The sequence below is a fragment of the Malus domestica genome, chromosome 13 (genome assembly GCF_042453785.1).
Source record: "Malus domestica chromosome 13, GDT2T_hap1".
NCBI lineage: Eukaryota > Viridiplantae > Streptophyta > Magnoliopsida > Rosales > Rosaceae > Malus > Malus domestica.
The window spans coordinates 35,184,692-35,208,256 of NC_091673.1; the positions used below are offsets into that span (position 1 = coordinate 35,184,692).

General features: G+C 37.2%; 2 protein-coding genes, 2 long non-coding RNA genes and 1 other non-coding gene across 7 annotated transcripts; 3 read left to right on the forward strand and 2 right to left on the reverse strand.

Moving 5' to 3' along the window:
- Positions 1-205: 205 nt before the first annotated feature.
- Positions 206-1,724, forward strand: LOC139190728 (uncharacterized). Of its 2 annotated transcripts, none has more exons than XR_011575085.1 (6): positions 206-271; positions 410-513; positions 607-702; positions 797-891; positions 989-1,093; positions 1,208-1,724. It is a non-coding gene; the product is annotated as an uncharacterized lncRNA (long non-coding RNA). The 2 variants fall into 2 exon arrangements; XR_011575086.1 differs by having other exon boundaries at positions 797-886.
- Positions 1,725-5,049: 3,325 nt separating this feature from the next.
- LOC139190957 (uncharacterized) lies at positions 5,050-6,459 on the reverse strand. Its single transcript, XM_070811450.1, has 2 exons — positions 6,055-6,459; positions 5,050-5,964 (listed from the first exon to the last, which is right to left on the reverse strand). The coding sequence occupies exons 1-2, from the start codon at positions 6,457-6,459 to the stop codon at positions 5,050-5,052; spliced, it is 1,320 nt and encodes a 439-aa protein (XP_070667551.1).
- A 132-nt stretch (positions 6,460-6,591) lies between these two features.
- On the forward strand, positions 6,592-6,696 carry LOC114822812 (small nucleolar RNA R71). Its single transcript, XR_003771004.2, has one exon. It is a non-coding gene; the product is annotated as a small nucleolar RNA R71 (small nucleolar RNA).
- A 5,396-nt stretch (positions 6,697-12,092) lies between these two features.
- On the forward strand, positions 12,093-13,617 carry LOC108173426 (uncharacterized). Of its 2 annotated transcripts, none has more exons than XR_003767982.2 (6): positions 12,093-12,164; positions 12,303-12,406; positions 12,500-12,595; positions 12,690-12,784; positions 12,882-12,986; positions 13,101-13,617. It is a non-coding gene; the product is annotated as an uncharacterized lncRNA (long non-coding RNA). The 2 variants fall into 2 exon arrangements; XR_011575060.1 differs by having other exon boundaries at positions 12,690-12,779.
- Positions 13,618-13,948: 331 nt separating this feature from the next.
- LOC139190958 (uncharacterized) lies at positions 13,949-14,603 on the reverse strand. Its single transcript, XM_070811451.1, has 2 exons — positions 14,283-14,603; positions 13,949-14,092 (listed from the first exon to the last, which is right to left on the reverse strand). Exons 1-2 carry the CDS (start codon positions 14,601-14,603, stop codon positions 13,949-13,951), a joined length of 465 nt encoding a protein of 154 aa, XP_070667552.1.
- Positions 14,604-23,565: the final 8,962 nt, after the last annotated feature.

Below are 23,565 nucleotides of genomic sequence, written 5' to 3' on the forward strand. Positions count from 1 at the left end.
ATTTTGATACGATCAAGATAAGTGACTCACGAACGTCCTCCAACTGGAATTACTCCAAAATTCGTCCATTTGGTCCTGTTTTGCTCCAGAGGAAGTCGAAAGTCCTATATTGAAAATACAATTCAAAGTATCAAAATTCTTTCAATATATTAACCAAAATATACTAAGATTAGGGTAAAATATATAATATAAAATCTACTCATCAGTCCACAACACTGAGACCCAAACGAGCAGATCTAAAACAGTTCGTCCAAAAATCCTCCCTTTGCAGGTAAAAACGAAGCCATGCCATTTCTCCTTTTGTTCGTTCAAATGTAAAGATGTAGCTCCATTTCTGCTGACTTCATCACCAAGAGTAAAATGAAAATGTTTGTGACTGATGCATTTGATGGTTCTATGTTTGTCTCAGTTTCCTCACAGATTGATGCATCCGTAGCCTTCCATAACCCAACAACAACGCACCTCCGTGAGTACCCCGCCGTGATGGAAAATCGGAAAAACGGAAACCCAAAGGTAAAATCACCCTCCAATCTTGTGGTTTCATTGTCCAATTTATTTGTTGGAGAGATATGGAACAAACACTAACACCTGCATGTGGTTTATCAGTGGGAAGAGCCCTAATGGTTGCAAATCCGAGACAACAACACAAGAACACACCCGGAGTCAGCAGCTCAGCTCCACCAAGGATCTGCAAATGTTGAGGTAAAACCCGTAACCCTTTTGATGGATGAATGATGATCTGAGATTTGAATAATAAAACCACTACTGTGACTGAAAAATTTTCCCTCAACTCCAGCGTACAACCGAGAGACAACAACCGTGAGCTTCCGGTCTAGTGGTTCCTGAAGGCAGCATAAATGACAAATGTCTCGGCCTCAGCAAATAAGTAAGGTAACGATCTTGTACTCCGTGCATGATGGATTCCATTCCGTGAGACCGTTGCTTCATTATACCTGCATGTAATGAAACTGGTGTGGTATGTTTGTAGAACAAGCGGATCCATGACAGATCCGAAAGAAAGAACGCTCAACTGGATATCCATCAGACAAAAGGCAGGACACATCGCAACAGCCATGACTGAGCAACCTTGAAGGTATAAACACTCATCCGGCCGAAACTATGACTTTCACAATACTCTGTGGTTTTCAAAAAAAAAATTTTCTGTGTCTCGACATAGTCTCATATTGGTGTGCTCTGTGCGATATAGGCGGATCACTGATAGATCCGAGGGAAAGAAAAGGGTGGACAAAGATTAGCTTCAATAGACAAACGGTACAAGCTGCCAAGAGCCCAGATCGATGAATGTGGGAGGTAAAATTTCGTATCCTTGCAAGTGGAATTGTTGTAGATCTGGTAATAATAGTTGTACTCAGTTATGTGGTGTATGGATCTGTGATTTAATTGTGCTTCCTCCATGCATCGCACAACTGAGCTGCAGAAAATTAACTGCTCTAAATTCTGTTTATGTGCTGGAACTGCAACAATCACCCCCAAACTTGCATATGTGAATGGCTTTTTATGTTGACTGCTTTAAATTTCCAGCATAGTGTAGATGTGGTTGATGTGAACGTTAGACTTGCTGCTGGGTGCAGGATTCCAGCATAGGACGCGCTTTATTTTCCACGTTCGCAACCTGCAATTAACCAATATGCGTCAAAAAATTAAAATAAAATCAAATAAACTGGGTAAATAAAATCAATATGCAATCTTCCATTTTTTCCAAATTTTTTATTTTTTATTTTTATTTTTTTATTTTTTTATGTATGTTTTTTATGTATATATATATATTTTTATCTTAAAGAGAAAAAATCAAACGAAAATTAAAATTAGGAAAGAGTTTAGAAAAATTGGGTTGCCTCCTAATAAGCGCTTTATTTTAAGTCTGTAGCTAGACGTTGCGGAAGTCCGGTGGCTAGATCACTGGTGCCTTCAGAGTCAAAGACTCGTATGCAGTATCAAAGGGTGCCTCCACGTATGGTTTCAGCCTGTGACCGTTCACCTTGAATGTGTTGCCTTGAGCCGCATTAGATATTTCAACTGCTCCATGAGGAAAGATTTTAGTAACCAAATATGGTCCAGTCCAGCGAGATTTCAATTTCCCTGGAAACAACTTTAGCCTTGAGCTGAATAGCAACAACTTTCATAAGCACCCTGACGAATTTCCTCCAGCTCATTGAGCTGCAATTTACGTTGTTCTCCAACTGAGTCATATGAAAAATTTAACTCTTTAATTGCCCAGTACGCCTTATGTTCAAGTTCCATAGGTAGATGACATGCTTTCCCATAAACGAGTCGAAATGGTGACATCCCAATAGGAGTTTTATAAGCTGTTCTGTAGGCCCACAACGCATCATTTAATTTTAAACTCCAGTCTTTTCGTGTTGAACCAACTGTTTTCTCCAAAATGCGTTTTAATTCTCTGTTTGAAACTTCCACTTGACCAGATGTCTGTGGATGATAAGGTGTAGCCACACGATGATTAATCCCATATTTTGCCAACAAATTAGCAAATGATTTATTAATAAAGTGCTTCCCCCCATCACTAAGAATAACGCGTGGAATTCCAAAACGCGGAAATATAACCCCTTGGAGGAACCTCAGGACTACTGATCCCTGATTAGTTGGTGCTGCAATGGCCTCGACCCACTTAGAAACATACTCCATAGCAACTAAAATATATTGGTTCCCATGGGACGATGGAAATGGTCCCATGAAATCAATACCCCATACATCAAATAATTCAACAATCAAAATACTTTGCCGGGGCATCTCATTCCTTTTGGACTGGTTGCCGACTCTTTGACACCTATCACAAGCCTTGCACCAATTATATGCATCCTTAAAAAGTGTAGGCCAAAATAACCCACTCTGCAAAATTTTTTCTGCTGTTCTTTTCTGCCCAAAATGTCCCCCACAAGCAAAATGATGAGCAAACCTTAAAACACTTTCCTGTTCGGCTTCAGGAATACACCTGCGAATAATCTGGTCTGGGCAATACTTAAATAGGTATGGCTCATCCCATAAATAATGCTTCACATCAGATAAAAACTTCTTTTTCTGCTGCAACGTTAAATCTGGATGCACTACCCCTTTAACCAAATAATTAACCATATCAGCAAACCATGGTGTACGGAATTGGACTGCAAAGAGCTGTTCATCTGGAAAACTCTCCCTCAGTGGTAGGGAATCCTCTTTTGAAGCTGTGGGAATAATTAATCTAGATAAATGGTCAGCCACCACATTTTCACGACCCTTTTTATCTCTGATTTCTAAGTCAAACTCTTGCAATAAAAGAATCCAACGTATCAATCGAGGTTTAGCATCTTTTTTAGACAACAAATATTTCAAAGCTCCATGATCTGTATAAACAATCACTTTAGCCCCAACTAAATACGAACGAAATTTTTCCAATGCAAAAACAATTGCCAACAATTCCTTCTCTATGGTAGCATAGTTTAGTTGTGCATCATTGAGGGTTCGACTAGCATAATAAATAACTTGGGGAAGTTTATCTGTCCGCTGTCCAAGAACTGCCCCCACTGTAAAATCTGATGCGTCACACATCAGTTCAAAAGGTAGGCTCCAATTAGGAGCTGCAATAATGGGTGCTGTAGTGAGGAGTGTCTTTAACTTCTTGAAGGCCTCCAAACAAGCCTCATCAAAAACGAATGGAGCGTCTTTAGCCAATAAATTACACAAGGGTCGACTAATCTTAGAGAAATCCTTGATGAACCGTCTATAAAACCCGGCATGGCCAAGAAAAGATCGAACACTCTTAACAGTTATCGGGGGTGGCAACTTTTCAATTGCATCAATTTTAGCCTTATCAACTTCAATACCCCTGTTAGAAATCAAGTGGCCCAAGACAATTCCCTGCCTAACCATGAAGTGACACTTTTCCCAGTTTAAAACCAGGTTGGTCTTAATGCATCTTTCCAGAACTAGAGATAAATTCTGCAAACATTGGTCAAAAGAATCCCCAAAAACAGAAAAATCATCCATAAATACCTCAACTACATGTTCAACTAATCTGGTAAATATGCTCATCATGCAACGCTGAAACGTGGCAGGCGCATTGCACAACCCAAAAGGCATTCTTCTATATGCGAAAGTCCCAAAAGGACAAGTAAAGGTTGTCTTTTCTTGATCCTCAGGGGCAACTGGAATCTGGTTATACCCTGAATAGCCATCCAAGAAACAGTAGAAAGCACGACCAGCCAACCTTTCCAACATTTGATCAATGAATGGCAATGGAAAATGATCTTTTCTAGTTCCAGCATTGATCTTTCTATAATCAACACACATACGCCACCCAGTAGTCAAGCGAGTAGGCACAAGTTCATTATTATCATTTTTCACAACTGTAATACCAGAACGCTTTGGCACCACTTGAGTTGGACTAATCCACTTACTATCTGAAATTGGATAGATAATCCCAGCATCTAAAAGCTTCATAACTTCATTACGAACAACTTCTTTCATAATTGGATTCAACCGACGTTGAGCGTCAATAGCAGGTTTTACCCCATCATCCAACAAAATTTTGTGCATACAAATTGTAGGGCTGATCCCTTTAATGTCAGCTATAGTCCAGCCAATTGCATCTTGATGACTCCTTAAAATGCGCAACAGTTTATCTTCCTCTGTTGAAGATAAATCAGCAGCTATAATAACTGGCAGCGAAGAATCTGCACCCAAATAAGCATATTTCAAATGTTCTGGAAGAACCTTCAACTCCAATTTAGGTGGCTGTACCTTAGAGGGCTGCAACAACTTCTTGGGTTCCCCCAAACTCTCAAAAACGTGCCTCCAACGTGGGGGTTGAAAAGGAACACTTTCCAAAGCTGAAACATACTCAAAAACCTCTTCATCTTCTGTATTTTTATTCTCAAACCCATGGAACACATTTAACAATGGATCAGATGTCAAACGTGGCATAATTTCAGCATGTAAAAAGCTGTCAAGCACATCAACACGCATACAATCATGCACATCACCTGGCCTTTTGGTGGCTTCAAATAAACTGAACACAACAGATTGATCTTGCACTCAAAGTGTAAGTGTCCCAGCCTCTACATCAATTAAAGTTCTGGCTGTAGCCATGAAGGGACGTCCCAAAATAATCGGTGTTTGCATATCTTCATCCATATCCAAAATCACAAAATCTGCAGGAAGATAGAGATTATCCACTTTAATAATTAGGTCTTCTATAATACCCCTTGGATAAGCAACTGATCGGTCCGCTAGTTGTAGAATAACTGATGTTGGCTTGATTTCTCCTTGTCCTAGTCTCTGAAAAACAGAAAAAGGCATTAAATTAATACTAGCACCTAAGTCAATTAAAGCACGTTTAAAATGAGAATTTCCAATTGTGCATGAAATTGTAAAACTCCCTGGATCTTGTTTCTTTGGGGGCAATTTGTGAAGCAGAACAGCGCTGCACTGTTCTGTAAGAATTACTTTCTCAAAATCAACAAGCTTCTTTTTCTTTGTGCAAACATCCTTCAAAAACTTGGCATAAGACGGAATGTTCTTGATGGCATCAATTAACGGCAGATTAATCTGAACCTTAGACAAAGTCTTCATAAAATCTGTCAATTGTTGATCTTTAACTCTAGGCTTCAACCGTTCGGGATACGGCATAGATGGCTCATAAACACGATCCTCAACAATATCTTCTGCGCTATTTTCAGAACTGTTAACCGGCTGTTCTGAATCTTTCGAATTGGCAGATTTTTCAACATTCCCTGAATCTGTTTTTGGCTGTGAATCCACCCGCGAATTTAGAATGCAATTTTCATCCCTGTTATGAAAACTTTTGCCGGAACGTAAAACTCTAACTGCCTTGCAATCTGCTCCGCCCCTAGGATTTGGTTCGGTTTGGCTGGGAAATGTACCTGGTGCCCTTCCAGAAACCTGCAAAGCAATCTGCCCCACCTGTTTTTCGATGTTTTTCACTGTTGCCTGTAGATTTTGAATTTCTTGAGTGGTAGTATTTGCCAATTTTTCAATTGCAACCTCCCAAACGGCCTTAGGTGCAGCAGGTTGCTATACCTGCTGTTGAAATTGAGGCCTAGTGTGCTGTTCCTTATCCCACCTTAGATTAGGATGATCTCTCCAACCGGGGTTGTAGAAATTAGAATATGGGTCATATCTGGGCCGCTGGAAATTGTTAAATGCATTAACCTGCTCAGCTGTAAAATCTGGTGAAACATCTTTATGTGGGCAGCTCATAAAATCGTGAGTTATCATGTTGCAAATGCTGCAGGCAGCTTGTAAGGGCTGCTGTACAGCAACCTGAGAACCTGGCATTCTTTGTAATAACATGTCAAATTTTGCGTCAAGCCTTTTCTCCATTTTTTCAATTTGTGCTGTAACATATGGAGAACCATTTGACATCTCAAAAACAGACCTAGATTGTGGCTGCTGAACTGCCCACTGCTGAGTATCTGCTGCCATTTTTTCAAATAACAAACAAGCCTCTTGTGCGTTTTTATCTTTGTACGAACCTCCGCATGAAGCGTTGACAAGAGTTTTTGTAGTCATATTCAAACCTCTGAAAAATATATGCATTTGATCAGTAGTGTTAATACCCGAATGTGGACATTTTGTAATCATCTCCTTAAACCGCTCCCATGCCTCGTGAAACTCTTCGTTTGGTTTTTGGGCAAAAGATAAAATCTGAGTTCTCATGTCAAGAGTCTTAGAAGCCGGATAATACTTGTTTAGAAATTTTTCACTGAGTTAGGCCCAAGTTGTAATGCTTCCAGATGGGAGTGTGAGGAGCCATCTCCGTGCCTGATCTTTTAGAGTGTATGGAAACAACCGCAGCTTAATAGATTCGGCTGAAAATCCCCTCACCAAAATGTTTTTGCATCCCATTAAAAATTCTGCAATATGCATGTTAGGATCATCAGATGATAACCCATGAAACGTAGGTAGAATATTCAACATGTGCTGTTTTATTTCAAATGATGTCCCTTCCTCCACTGCCGGATATGTAATACAACTGGGTATATTTGTTGTATGGGCTGTCAGTGAATCACCTAGGGGCAGACCTGCCTCTGGAATTACAAACGCCATTTTTTCTTTGTTGTGCAGGTCAAAGACTGATTTCAGAAACGTCTCCTGCAGAGGACGAACCCGCTGCAAATTTTGCTCCCTGCGTTTCCTCCTTAAATGCTGCTCAAATTCTGGATCAAGTGGAATCAATTTCTGCACTGTTGAACGGGTGCTGACCATGCACAGATTTCTGAAATCTGTACTGTTGTACTGTTGTAATCTGTAAAAATAAAATAAAAACGAAAATTAAATATATATTTTTTTTATATATGTATAAACATCAATAATTAATTGAAAATCTGATTCGTGGGGATTATTTTAAATAATCCCCGGCAACGGCGCCATTTTCTTGATGGGGATTTTTACTACTCATGTGAACGGGCTTAAATCTCCTATTTTACTTGCAAGAATCATAAGGTTATTGTAGTATAATCGGATTTCGCAAGGTCATCTCCACAGGGATTATTAAATAATTCGAACTAATCAGATTCCATTTAATTATTGTAAAGTAGAAATTGAAGTGGTTGATTTTATAACCTAATTAAAATAAAAACGAAATTAATGAATTATAAACAATCTGCAATATTAGAGCTAGAGAGAAAGAAAACAGTTTTGGGAGAATAAAATTAAGAAAGCACTAGGGTTCCACCATCACCTAGCAATCCTATGAATTTTTACCAATTACTTACGATCTACACATGCTACTTTGAAGGTTAGATTTTCCTAATTCATATTCTACTTGGAACCTCCAACATAGAACGTATATCTAACATGCAACCCGTCCGGACGTTCGGATCAAATCTAAACATGAAAGACTCATTATGCTTTATGAAAATCCTTTGAAAAACCATGCAATCCTTAAGACGTGATATTCATCCTAAGAGAAATTACAATTATTAATCACAAGAAGCCAGCGTCAATTTCAGGGAACCTTCCGACCAAAATTGCATCAAATTACTTTTCTAAAGATCCTAATGGTGATCAAGCATTACGACAATTAGATAGTTTTTATCCCGGTGATTAACAATTCAAAGTACGCATGCAATTGATCATAAGTAATTAAGTAAAAATCACATATTCATGCTAAGGCTCAAGGCTTCGCCCTAGCAAAAAAAATTAGTTCCGCATATTCATAATTGAAATCATAGAAATATCTATTAAGAAAAGGATTGAAAACACCTTCAAGTAGAAAATCTTCAAAACCCTAGCACTTCTCTCTGTCTCCAATATTGCATAAAATAAAGCGTAGTCTAAAACTGTAGACGGCCAAGCAATATATCTGCTAAGCCCCCACGCAAACCCTAGCAAACTAAAATTAATAAAAACCCTAAATAAAAATGATAAAAATTCGTCTAAAATCTGAACAGCCACGTTTTGACCCATAAGCTGCTCCAAAACTGGCCCAATATAGCTGGATTTAATGTTTGCAATATTTTGAACACTTTTCCAGAAGGCCACGAACCCATCCGAGGTCATCTTGGGCTCCAAAAACGCAATTTAAGCCCAAAAACGTCATTTTCCAACACTGCGCACTGCTTCTTTATTTCATCGCCAGAAAATAACCGCTTGGTGGAAAAATCCCAAATTTTGATACGATCAAGCTAAGTGACTCACGAACGTCCTCCAACTGGAATTACTCCAAAATTCGTCCATTTGGTTCTGTTTTGCTCCAGAGGAAGTCGAAAGTCCTATATTGAAAATACAATTCAAAGTATCAAATTTCTTCCAATATATTAACCAAAATATACTAAGATTAGGGTAAAATATATAATATAAAATTTACTCATCAAATACTCCCAAACTTAGCTTTTTGCTTGTCCTCAAGCAAAACAAGACTCAAACAAAAATAAAAACTTAACAAACTAGACAACTAGCTAAAATTAACTGACAAAAATTTTCATCTTGAAAGTTGCAATCCATAGCAAATTTTAAAAACTAGAACATTTTTTTCAAAAGTTCCAACCACTCCCACCACAGAGTCTAAGCCATTTAGAATCAATTAGAAAAGAATTCACAAACTTCCTTTGGTGTAAAGTGAATCAACATAATTAAGGAGACTCGACTAAAACACTTACCTCTCGTTCTTATTTATTTCACACATAGTAACTTTAAATATAACTCTCTTTCTTTTTTCTTTTTTTTTCTTTTTCACTTTTTTTTTCCCTTTTTTTTTTCATATATAACATTTTTTTTTTTCCAGTAACAGTAGTGGTCGTGCAATGTCGGTTCACTTAAGCTTTCAATCCAACCCATGTAGCGAGCTTTAGGTCAATGACTCCCAAACCACTAGGGCTTTAGGGCACTAGGTGTAGAACACCCCTAAGGACTTATTAACCCGAGCTGAAAAGGCTACGAAACCAACTAACCACCCTGCCTCATGCCAAAACTCTACCGTTTGACGCGAGAATCACTGCTGATTAGGCAGGACTGGCCCGGTTACTAGGAAAAACCTCGGGTGAGACAATTATTACTTTTTTCACAATAATAACTTACTTTACTTAAAACAAAAATTAAAAATTAAAAATAAACTTAGACTAAAAGCAAGTATTTCAATCTCACTCCTCACTAACCATGTTGGTGTGATGTGCAAAGTTCAAAGTATAATTCATGAATTAGTGTCTAAGCAACGATAAATAGAAAAGACTCTAATGTGGGATTAATCTTTACCATGTCCATTTGTTCTAACGTTTAAAATAATCTATGGATATTAACTTAGCAAGAATGAAAATTTTTAAACTGCACAAAATTAAAAGACCTAAAATGTTATTTTCCCACCCCCAAACTTATATCACACTTTGTCCTCAAGGTGTGGAAACTAAAATAAAAGAAACTAAAAAAAACAAAACAATAAAATAAAACACCAAAAAAAACTATTACTAAAAAGAACCAAGAAACGAAAAGAAGAAAATAAAATGAAATATATATATATATATATATATATAATAAAATGAAAAGAAAAGAAAGAACAAAACCTGGCAACACTCCAGAATGGGGCGTGCAGCATCAGGCTGCCTTGTATTTGAAACCAGCAGGGCCTCACGTGGCCCATCATGGCCTGACAAACATATGGCCTCGAGCACCATACACAAACATTGGATTCCTGGGAACTGAACGGGATCCAACTGGCGTGCAATTTGAAATTTAATTATTATTATTATTATTTTTTTGACTGACCTCGAGCACCGAGCCGACGTACTCTCTTCGTTTGATTAAACTAAGAGCCAAACGGCTCTTTATTTCCCCCTTGCAAAACAGCTATCTCGGACAAACCAGAAAAATGCCAGATTTGTACACGTGTTGCGCATCCGTGTTACCACTCTTTAGGATTCCAAATAAAAGGTGCAGATCAACCCATTTGCCCATATCTCTCTCTTGCTCTCAGATCCCATTTTTCTAAAATGAAAGGACCTCTCTGTCTCTCACATTTTTCTCTCCTTTCCTCAAATCATCTCTGCATCTTTTCTTCATTGCTCTAAAAAAACGCAGGATCCTTCTTCCTCCCAATTTTTTTTTTTTTTCCGCATGTCTCTCGGAACTCTTCCATGGTGGAGCGACACAGGCATGTCTGATTCCTCTATAATAGTGCTCTGGTCCATGATAGGGATTTTTACAACTTATGTGAATGCGATAAAAACCTCTTATTTTACTTGCAAGAATCACAAGGTTATTGTAGTATAAACGGATTTCGCAATGTCATCTCCACAAGGATTATTAAATAATTCGAACTAATCAGATTCCATTTAATTATTGTAAAATAGAAATTGAAGTGATTGATTTTATAACCTAATTAAAATAAAAACGAATTTAATGAATTAAAATAAACAATCTGCAATATTAGTATTAGAGAGAAGAAAACAGTTTTGAGAAAATCAAATTAAGAAAGCACTAGGGATCCACCATCACCTAACAATCCTATGAATTTTTACCAATTACTTATGATCTACACATGCCACTTTGAAGGTTACATTTTCCTAATTCATATTCTACTTGGAACCTTCAACATAGAACGTATATCTAACATGCAACCCGTCCGGACGTTCGGATCAAATCTAAACATGAAAGACTCATTATGCTTTATGAAAATCCTTTGAAAAACCATGTAATCCTTAAGACGTGATATTCATCCTAAGAGAAATTACTATTATTAATCACAAGAAGCCAGCGTCAATTTCAGGGATCCTTCCGACCAAAATTGCATCAAATTACTTTTCTAAAGATCGTAATGGTGATCAGGCATTAAAACAATTAGATACTTTTTATCCCGGTGATTAACAATTCAAAGTATGCATGCAATCAATCATAAGCAATTAAATAAAAATCACATATTCATGCTAAGGCTCAAGGCTTCGCCCTAGCAAAAGAAATTAGTTCCGCATATTCATAATTGAAATCATAGAAATATCTATTAAGAAAAGGATTGAAAACACCTTCAAGTAGAAAATCTTCAAAACCCTACCACTTCTCTCTGTCTCCAATATTGCATAAAATAAAGCGTAGTCTAAAACTGTAGACGGCCAAGCAATATATCTGCTAAGCCACCACGCAAACCCTAGCAAACTAAAATTAATAAAAACCCCCAATAAAAATAGTAAAATTCGTCTAAAATCTGAACAGCCACATTTTGGCCCATAAGCTGCTCCAAAACTGGCCCAATATAGCTGGATTTGATGTTTGGAATATTCTGAACACTTTTCCAGAAGGCCACGAACCCATCCAATGTCATCTTGGGCTCCAAAAACGCAATTTAAGCCCAAAAACGTCATTTTCCAGCACTGCGCACTGCTTCTTTATTTCATCGCCAGAAAATAACCGCTTGGTGGAAAAATCCCAAATTTTGATACGATCAAGATAAGTGACTCACGAACGTCCTCCAACTGGAATTACTCCAAAATTCGTCCATTTGGTCCTGTTTTTCTCCAGAGGAAGTCGAAAGTCCTATATTGAAAATACAATTCAAAGTATCAAAATTCTTCCAATATATTAACCAAAATATACTAAGATTAGGGTAAAATATATAATATAAAATCTACTCATCAGTCCACAACACTGAGACCCAAACGAGCAGATCTAAAACAGTTCGTCCAAAAATCCTCCCTTTGCAGGTAAAAACGAAGCCATGCCATTTCTCCTTTTGTTCGTTCAAATGTAAAGATGTAGCTCCATTTCTGCTGACTTCATCACCAAGAGTAAAATGAAAATGTTTGTGACTGATGCATTTGATGGTTCTATGTTTGTCTCAGTTTCCTCACAGATTGATGCATCCGTAGCCTTCCATAACCCAACAACAACGCACCTCCGTGAGTACCCCGCCGTGATGGAAAATCGGAAAAACGGAAACCCAAAGGTAAAATCACCCTCCAATCTTGTGGTTTCATTGTCCAATTTATTTGTTGGAGAGATCTGGAACAAACACTAACACCTGCATGTGGTTTATCAGTGGGAAGAGCCCTAATGGTTGCAAATCCGAGACAACAACACAAGAACACACCCGGAGTCAGCAGCTCAGCTCCACCAAGGATCTGCAAATGTTGAGGTAAAACCCGTAACCCTTTTGATGGATGAATGATGATCTGAGATTTGAATAATAAAACCACTACTGTGACTGAAAATTTTTCCCTCAACTTCAGCGTACAACCGAGAGACAACAACCGTGAGCTTCCGGTCTAGTGGTTCCTGAAGGCAGCATAAATGACAAATGTCTCGGCCTCAGCAAATAAGTAAGGTAACGATCTTGTACTCCGTGCATGATGGATTCCATTCCGTGAGACCGTTGCTTCATTATACCTGCATGTAATGAAACTGGTGTGGTATGTTTGTAGAACAAGCGGATCCATGACAGATCCGAAAGAAAGAACGCTCAACTGGATATCCATCAGACAAAAGGCAGGATACATCGCAACAGCCATGACTGAGCAACCTTGAAGGTATAAACACTCATCCGGCCGAAACTATGACTTTCACAATACTCTGTGGTTTTCAAAAAAAAAATTTTCTGTGTCTCGACATAGTCTCATATTGGTGTGCTCTGTGCGATATAGGCGGATCACTGATAGATCCGAGGGAAAGAAAAGGGTGGACAAAGATTAGCTTCAATAGACAAACGGTACAAGCTGCCAAGAGCCCAGATCGATGAATCTGGGAGGTAAAATTTCGTATCCTTGCAAGTGGAATTGTTGTAGATCTGGTAATAATAGTTGTACTCAGTTCTGTGGTGTATGGATCTGTGATTTAATTGTGCTTCCTCCATGCATCGCACAACTGAGCTGCAGAAAATTAACTGCTCTAAATTCTGTTTATGTGCTGGATCTGCAACAATCACCCCCAAACTTGCATATGTGAATGGCTTTTTATGTTGACTGCTTTAAAGTTCCAGCATAGTGTAGATGTGGTTGATGTGAACGTTAGACTTGCTGCTGGGTGCAGGATTCCAGCATAGGACGCGCTTTATTTTCCACGTTCGCAACCTGCAATTAACCAATATGCGTCAAAAAATTAAAATAAAATCAAATAAACTGGGTAAATAAAATCAATATGCAATCTTCCATTTTTTCCAAATTTTTTATTTTATTTTTATTTTTTTATTTTTTTTATGTATGTTTTTTTTTATATATATATATATTTTTATCTTAAAGAGAAAATCAAACGAAAATTAAAATTAGGAAAGAGTTTAGAAAAATTGGGTTGCCTCCCAATAAGCGCTTTATTTTAAGTCTGTAGCTAGACGTTGCGGAAGTCCGGTGGCTAGATCACTGGTGCCTTCAGAGTCAAAGACTCGTATGCAGTATCAAAGGGTGCCTCCACGTATGGTTTCAGCCTGTGACCGTTCACCTTGAATGTGTTGCCTTGAGCCGCATTAGATATTTCAACTGCTCCATGAGGAAAGATTTTAGTAACCAAATATGGTCCAGTCCAGCGAGATTTCAATTTCCCTGGAAACAACTTTAGCCTTGAGCTGAATAGCAACAACTTTCATAAGCACCCTGACGAATTTCCTCCAGCTCATTGAGCTGCAATTTACGTTGTTCTCTAGCTGAGTCATATGAAAAATTTAACTCTTTAATTGCCCAGTACGCCTTATGTTCAAGTTCCATAGGTAGATGACATGCTTTCCCATAAACGAGTCGAAATGGTGACATCCCAATAGGAGTTTTATAAGCTGTTCTGTAGGCCCATAACGCATCATTTAATTTTAAACTCTAGTCTTTTCGTGTTTAACCAACTGTTTTCTCCAAAATGCGTTTTAATTCTCTGTTTGAAACTTCCACTTGACCAGATGTCTGTGGATGATAAGGTGTAGCCACACGATGATTAATCCCATATTTTGCCAACAAATTAGCAAATGATTTATTAATAAAGTGCTTCCCCCCATCACTAAGAATAACGCGTGGAATTCCAAAACGCGGAAATATAACCCCTTGGAGGAACCTCAGGACTACTGATCCCTGATTAGTTGGTGCTGCAATGGCCTCGACCCACTTAGAAACATACTCCACAGCAACTAAAATATATTGGTTCCCATGGGACGATGGAAATGGTCCCATGAAATCAATACCCCATACATCAAATAATTCAACAATCAAAATACTTTACCGGGGCATCTCATTCCTTTTGGACTGGTTGCCGACTCTTTGACACCTATCACAAGCCTTGCACCAATTATATGCATCCTTAAAAAGTGTAGGCCAAAATAACCCACTCTGCAAAATTTTTTCTGCTGTTCTTTTCTGCCCAAAATGTCCCCCACAAGCAAAATGATGAGCAAACCTTAAAACACTTTCCTGTTCGGCTTCAGGAATACACCTGCGAATAATCTGGTCTGGGCAATACTTAAATAGGTATGGCTCATCCCATAAATAATGCTTCACATCAGATAAAAACTTCTTTTTCTGCTGCAACGTTAAATCTGGATGCACTACCCCTTTAACCAAATAATTAACCATATCAGCAAACCATGGTGTACGGAATTGGACTGCAAAGAGCTGTTCATCTGGAAAACTCTCCCTCAGTGGTAGGGAATCCTCTTTTGAAGCTGTGGGAATAATTAATCTAGATAAATGGTCAGCCACCACATTTTCACGACCCTTTTTATCTCTGATTTCTAAGTCAAACTCTTGCAATAAAAGAATCCAACGTATCAATCGAGGTTTAGCATCTTTTTTAGACAACAAATATTTCAAAGCTGCATGATCTGTATAAACAATCACTTTAGCCCCAACTAAATACGAACGAAATTTTTCCAATGCAAAAACAATTGCCAACAATTCCTTTTCTGTGGTAGCATAGTTTAGTTGTGCATCATTGAGGGTTCGACTAGCATAATAAATAACTTGGGGAAGTTTATCTGTCCGCTGTCCAAGAACTGCCCCCACTGCAAAATCTGATGCGTCACACATCAGTTCAAAAGGTAGGCTCTAATTAGGAGCTGCAATAATGGGTGCTGTAGTGAGGAGTGTCTTTAACTTCTTGAAGGCCTCCAAACAAGCCTCATAAAAAACGAATGGAGCGTCTTTAGCCAATAAATTACACAAGGGTCGGCTAATCTTAGAGAAATCCTTGATGAACCGTCTATAAAACCCGGCATGGCCAAGAAAAGATCGAACACTCTTAACAGTTATCGGGGGTGGCAACTTTTCAATTGCATCAATTTTAGCCTTATCAACTTCAATACCCCTGTTAGAAATCAAGTGGCCCAAGACAATTCCCTACCTAACCATGAAGTTACACTTTTCCCAGTTTAAAACCAGGTTGGTCTTAATGCATCTTTCCAGAACTAGAGATAAATTTTGCAAACATTGGTCAAAAGAATCCCCAAAAACAGAAAAATCATCCATAAATACCTCAACTACATGTTCAACTAATCTGGTAAATATGCTCATCATGCAACGCTGAAACGTGGCAGGCGCATTGCACAACCCAAAAGGCATTCTTCTATATGCGAAAGTCCCAAAAGGACAAGTAAAGGTTGTCTTTTCTTGATCCTCAGGGGCAACTGGAATCTGGTTATACCCTGAATAGCCATCCAAGAAACAGTAGAAAGCACGACCAGCCAACCTTTCCAACATTTGATCAATGAATGGCAATGGAAAATGATCTTTTCTAGTTCCAGCATTGATCTTTCTATAATCAACACACATACGCCACCCAGTAGTCAAGCGAGTAGGCACAAGTTCATTATTATCATTTTTCACAACTGTAATACCAGAACGCTTTGGCACCACTTGAGTTGGACTAATCCACTTACTATCTGAAATGGGATAGATCATCCCAGCATCTAAAAGCTTCATAACTTCATTACGAACAACTTCTTTCATAATTGGATTCAACCGACGTTGAGCGTCAATGGCAGGTTTTACCCCATCATCCAACAAAATTTTGTGCATACAAATTGTAGGGCTGATCCCTTTAATGTCAGCTATAGTCCAGCCAATTGCATCTTGATGACTCCTTAAAATGCGCAACAGTTTATCTTCCTCTGTTGAAGATAAATCAGCAACTATAATAACTGGCAGCAAAGAATTTGCACCCAAATAAGCATATTTCAAATGTTCTGGAAGAACCTTCAACTCCAGTTTAGGTGGCTGTACCTTAGAGGGCTGCATAATTTGAATGATCGCTCGGATTTTGGTGAACGTACCAAGTTTTCGATTTCTGCCTAGGGCTATGCAATCTTGTAAGCAGCTATGTTGGTCCACCTTGAGGCCAATTGTCACCCAACCTATTTGATGTTACAATTGGTTACTGGGTACGAACCTAACGATTTTCATATTTACGCATTTGGGTGTGTATTCCATGTGCCAGGTTGCGCTGTCGCAATGTACCAACATAGGTCCTCAAAAGAAGGATGTGTATCTTATGTCGATCATGATTCTCTTTTACACTAGCTCACATAGAGCACTTGCACGCGATCTTTTTACCGCTCATTTGCGGGTTGTCACTTTAATGAGACAGTCTTCCCATAGTTAGGGGGAGATAAGAATGCCAAAGTTCGTGGAGAACGACACAAATTTACGTGGACGAAGCCCTTATGTCTCATCTCAATCCCTATACTGCACAAGTATGATAAGCAAGTGCGATGAATTCTAGATTTCAGAATGTTGCTCCATACGCATTGCTTTGATCTAGCTAAATTGACGAGATCATATACCAGCTGCAAACATGCTTGCAAGGATAGATGTACTTAACAGATGTTGAGTCAACATCCCTAAAGGGTGTGCCGCCCTTGTTGGATGGTCTGGTACACCAGCAGATAGTCAATCAGTCTGTCTTGGCCTGGAGCATGACAGATCATTCAGTTTGTAGGATTCACTTCCCTAGAAGAGGAAGACACGGCACAACAATGAATCCATGCTTGATCGCTCTCTCAAATCATTTCCATCTCATGAGATTAATCTAGATTACTCCCGAGACTTGAAGTTCTTGGTCTAGTATACTAGTTTGGATAAGCTAAATGGAATTGAAATGAGATTACCATCGATGATGTTCTCACTTATATTGTAGCTACCGATATAAATGAAAAGCGACGATATCGAATCGTGTTCCTTTGATTAAGTAACAACGTAGAACTAATTGGACAATTGAAATTACAATCCAGGTTAAATTCCTTACCAAAGTTTGTATTGGACCTATCATTCCTACACTGCCCAAGGTAACCCCGTTGTGTTACAAGTTGGAAAGGAAACGTTATGAGATGAATGAAATAGTACGATATGATGCATGCCTTATGGTGTAAGGTTTCTCTCAAAACGTCTTGTGATTGATAGCATCATTATGAAATGTGGTTAGTATTTCTCTATGAGGATATAGATATGGAAATTTACATATAAGTTCCCGAAGAATTACATGGACTGGTTCAAATAGTTCCAAAACTACAGAACACCCTCTTAACTTATTTAAGGCATTCACTTACAATCCGACGGTTGTGGTATACCCGTCTAAGTGATTATTTGATCACTTAAGGATATGAATTATGCCCTTGCATGTTAAACTATGAAGTCTTATTCCGAATTGGTAGAGTTACAGTTTATGTCATTAACACAAATCTCACTAAGACTCTAGAAGAGCTTGAGAAAACTGCCTCGCACCTGAAGATGGAATTTGAGATGAAGGATCTTGGGAAAACTCGTTTATGCCTTAACTTGAAGTTGAAGCATTATTCTGACGGTATTTCGGTCTACTAGTCAAACTACACCTTGAAGGTGTTACCTTTAAGTATACATTTGATCGTCTATACGTTATATGCAAATAAGACCCTTGAAGAGGTTATGGAATACGAAATTCCATATCTAAGTTCAACTTTGCACTTCGTTGTACTTAGCTTATTGTATTTAGACAGGACATGTCATTCGATGTTGATCTTGGTAAAGATACAGCACCGTGCCTACATGCAACTACTGAATTGGTATTAAAGACGTTCCCTGAAGGTACTACGCGGGCAAATCCCAACGTATCTCAGTGGATCCAACCCCCTTGATCCTCGAAATGATGCTTGCCTTGTTTGTTATGTTGACACAATTACTTATCAAACCCACACAAGGCAAAATCCCCAAATGGTTATGTCTTTACCATTAGGGATATCGCAATATGTTGGAGGTCTACAATATGACCATAGTTGCGAAATCTTCGAATTGTTCCAAGACTCACCTCACTTCACTACGCCACAAGTGAGACTTGGTTTGGAGTTCTTGTTGAGCATATTTGAAGTACTTGTTGTGTTTTCATCCATCGTTGAGTCCCAACGACGATCTATGAAGATTATGTTGCATGTATCAACCCGACCAAGCCATGATACATCAACGAAGTCAACACCAAGACATATTGCATCTACATCTATATCAGCAAAGCATCATGAGATTGAAGTCATGTAAGTCGATCCTAGACAACCTTGCCGACCTCTACACGATGTTACTACCGAAGTCAACCTTCCAGAAAGGTTATCCGAGGAATTGGTATGCCTAACTATCATAAGCAATGCTAGTAGTTCTCATTTGGAGGTTATGTCACACTCAGGGGGAGTATCCAGAAGTATACTCACTTGATCTTAATGTACTATTTTTCCCTACGATTAGGAGCATTTTTCCCATTGGGTTTTTGCTACCTAACTGGGTTTAAACAAGGCACCCATCCTGGGCTGATCATACCATTGTGAGTTCTTTTACTTGCGTCCAAGAGACGTATAGTTTTGACTTAATGCAACTTCTCACTTTTCTCCTTAGTTTATGGGTTTTTCTCCCACCTTGGGTTTTACCATAGCAAGGTTTTATGAGTTTTACTTTTTTTGCATTCTTCTGTTGATTTGAGACTCGTATTTGCTCATTGTGCCGATGACTTCATCAACTATACTTGTTTCATCACTGAAGACCTGAAGCACCATTTACTTGAGTATTTACACACTCAAGGGGGAGTGTTGCAGTCCTATTAAATTAGGAATGTGATTGTGTAAATCCTAGTATATCTTGGAATATCTCTTATATTCCTGTTAGGAGTTGATTACCTATTAAAAGTTGTAATCCTAAAAGGGTAAGGAATTAATCTTCCCTACTACTATAAATAAAGGCACAATGGGATGGAATAGAACACACCCACAATTACATATCTCTCTCTTCTCTCTACTATTGCCGCACATTTCTCTCTATGGCCTCCATAATTGTTCAGTAAATTATGCCTACAACACTTTGTTTATTTTTCTTTGTTTTGTTTTAAGTTTCTTATTACTTTTGTTTTATTTTCCACACCTTCAGGAAAATGTGTGATTTAAGTTTGGAGGTAGGAAATAAGAATTTTTAGATTTTTAATTTTTGAGTCAAGTTAAATTCTTTTTAAGTTAATATTATTTTAAACCTAAGAACAAATGGACATGGTGAAGATTACTCTCACAATATAGTCTTTTTCTATTTATCGTTGCTTAGAAACTAATTCATGAGTTATACTTTGAAATTCATGTGTTATACTTTGAAAATTTGCACATTCACACCAACATAGTTTGTGGGGAGTAAGATTGAAACACTTGCTTTTAGTCTAAGTTAATTTTTAGTTTTCGTTCTAAATAAAGTGAAGTTTAGTTGTTATAAATAAAGTAATAATTATTTCATCTGATGCTTTGCTTAGTAACCGGGCCAGTCCTGCCTAATCAGCAGTGATTCTCGCGTCAAACGGTTGAGTTTTGGCATGGGGCAGGATGGTTAGTTGGTTTCATAGCCTTTTCAGCTCGAGTTAGTAAGTCCTTAGGGATGTTTTACACCTAGTGCCCTAAAGCCCTTGTGGTTTCAGAGTCATTAACCTAAAGCTCGTTACATGGGTTGAATCGAAAACTTAAGTGAATTGACATTGCAAGACCACTACTGTTACTGAAAAAAATGTGTGAAAAAGAAAAAAAAAATTGAGAAAAATCGAAAAGAAGGAAGAAAAAATATATATAGCTATGTTTGAAGTTAGTATGTAAAAGGACAAGTGGTAACAGTTTTAATCTAGTCTCCTTAACCATGTTAGTTCACTTTACACCAAATGAAGTTCATGAATTCTTTTCTAATTGATTCTAAATGGCTTAGACTCTATAGTGGGATTAGTTAGAACTTTTGAAAAGATGTTCTGATTTTTAACGTTTTCTATGGCTTGCAACTTAAAGTGAAAAAAATCGTCTTAGTCAAGTTTTAGTTAAGTTTCTAGTTTGTTAGTTTTGTTTTGCTTGAGGATAAGCAAAAAGTTAAGTTTGGGGGTATTTTATGAGTCGATATTATATTATATATTTTACTCTATTCTTAGTTATAATTTAGTGGTTATTTTGTAACAATTTTGATACTTTGCTTTATATTTTCAATATAGGACATTCGACTTCCTCTGGAGAAAAACATGAACCAATGGACAAAATTTGGAGTGATTCAAGTTGGAGGACGTTCGTGTGTCTCTTGGTGTGTTCGTATCAAAATTTTGGATTTTTCTACCAATTAGTTATTTTCTGGCGATGGAATAAAGGAGAAGTGCACGGAGCTGAAAAATGACTTTTTGGGCTTAAATTACGTTTTTGGAGCCCAAAATGACCTTTGATGGGTTCATGGTAAGCCTGGCAAACGGGTCATGTTCGTCATGTTCGTGTCGTTTTCATGTAACACCTGTTATCTTAATGGGTTGCGTCGTGTCACACCCGTTATCTTAACGGGTCCTTAACAGGTCGGGTAAAGTGACCCGACCCGTTATGACCCATTATGACCTGTTAAGAAAAAAATATTTTTTTTTCTAAATTTGCACGTACCACACATTGCCACATAAATATTACTTCAAAACATTAAAACACATTTGTCGTTTAAGTACTACATCTACACTAAAAAAATAAGAGCCTAATAAACAAACATCCATACACTAATAGTCTATTACAAAATACTAAATGTGCAAGGATATGCAAAATGACATAGTTTTTGTTTTCAAGGTTGTGAAGCCTTTCTCAAAAGGTTAAACCTTACCAATGGAAATCAAAGCTTGCATGTTATTCCTTTTACAAAATCCTCAATTTTCATTGATCATCATGACATAAGATTTTGTGGTATCCACTAGTGTAGATATTTTAAATTGAAGATCGAATTAATTCATTGTATTCATATAGGATCAAGGAGTGTAGCTGTAAAAAATCATCAAAATCGAAGTTAAAATAACCATTAAATCATGATTTTTCGTTGATAATCGTCGAAAAGTTTTGTCTTGCTACTTGATCTCTAAATGTTTGTTTTTTTACGATTTTTGGCGTATGCGATCTTGAAGAATATACAAACAAATTTGACGGTTGGATTTCTGAAATTAGTTTCGTAGAATTCGTATCACATCAAAACGGTAGATTCACTAACACTTAGAGTTTATTTATACTTTCATTAAGTATAACATAAGATTTTGTGGTATCCACTAGTGTAAATATTTTAATTGAAGATCGAATTCATTCATTGTATTCATATAGGGTCAAGAAGTATAGCTGTAAAAACTCATCAAAATCAGAGTTAATATAACCGTTAAATTGTGATTTTTCGTTGATAACCGTTGAAAAGTTTTGTCGCTTTACTTGATCTCTGATTATTTTTTTTTTTGCAATTTTTGGCGTATGCAATCTCGAAGCATATACAAACATGTTTAACGGTTGGATCGTTGAAACTAGTTTCGTAGAATGCGTATCCCATTAAAATAATAGATTCACTAACACTTAAGAGTTTATTCATACTTTCATTAAGTATAACATAAGATTTTGTGGTATCCACTAATGTAAATATTTTAAATTGAAGATCGAGTTCATTCATTGTATTCATATAGAGTCAAGGAGTGTAGTTGTAAAAAATCATCAAAATCGAAGTTAAAATAACCGTTAAATCGTGATTTTTCGTTGATAACCGTCGAAACGTTTTGTCTCGTTACTTGATTTCTGAATGTTTGTTTTTTTTAGCGATTTTTAGCGTATACGATCTCGAAGCATATACAAACAAGTTTGACTGTTGGATTGTTGAAATTAGTTTCGTAGAATGTGTATTTCATCAAAACGATAGATTTATTAACACTTAAGAGTTTATTCATATTTTCATTAAGAATAACATAAGATATTATGGTATCCACTAGTGTAAATATTTTAAATTGAAAATCAAGTTCATTCATTGTATTCATATAGGATCAAGGAGTGTAGCTGTAAAAAATCATCAAAATTGAAGTTAAAATAACCGTTAAATAGTGATTTTTCGTTTATAACCGTTGAAATGTTTTGTTCTGTTACTTGATCTCTGAATGTTTGTTTTTTGCAATTTTTGGCGTATGCGATCTTGAAGTATATACAAATATGTTTGACAGTTGGATCGTAGAAACTAGTTTCGTAGAATGCGTATCCCTTCAAAACAATGGATTCACTAACACATAAGAGTTTATTCATACTTTCATTAAGTATAACATAATCCACTAGTGTAAATATTTTAAATTGAAGATCGAGTTCATTCCTTGTATTCATATAGGGTCAAGGAGTGTAGCTATAAAAAATCATCAAAATCGAAGTTAAAATAACGGTTAAATCGTGATTTTCGTTTATAACCGTCGAAAATTTTTGTCCTGTTACTTGATCTTTGAATGTTTGTTTTTTGCAATTTTTGACATATGCGATCTTGAAGTATATACAAACATATTTGACGGTTGGATCGTTGAAACTAGTTTCGTAGAATGCATATCGCATCAAAACAATAGATTCACTAACACTTAAGAGTTTATTCATACTTTCATCAAGTATAACATAAGATTTTGTGGTATCCACTAGTATAAATATTTTAAATTGAAGATCAAGTTCATTGATTGTATTCATATAGGGTCAAGGAGTGTAGCTGTAAAAAATCATCAAAATCGAAGTTAAAATAACCATGATTTTTCGTTGATAATCGTCGAAAAGTTTTGTCCCATTACTTGATCTCTGAATGTTTGTTTTTTGCAATTTTTGGCGTATGCGATCTTGAAGTATATACAAACATGTTTGACGGTTGGATTGTTGAAACTAGTTTT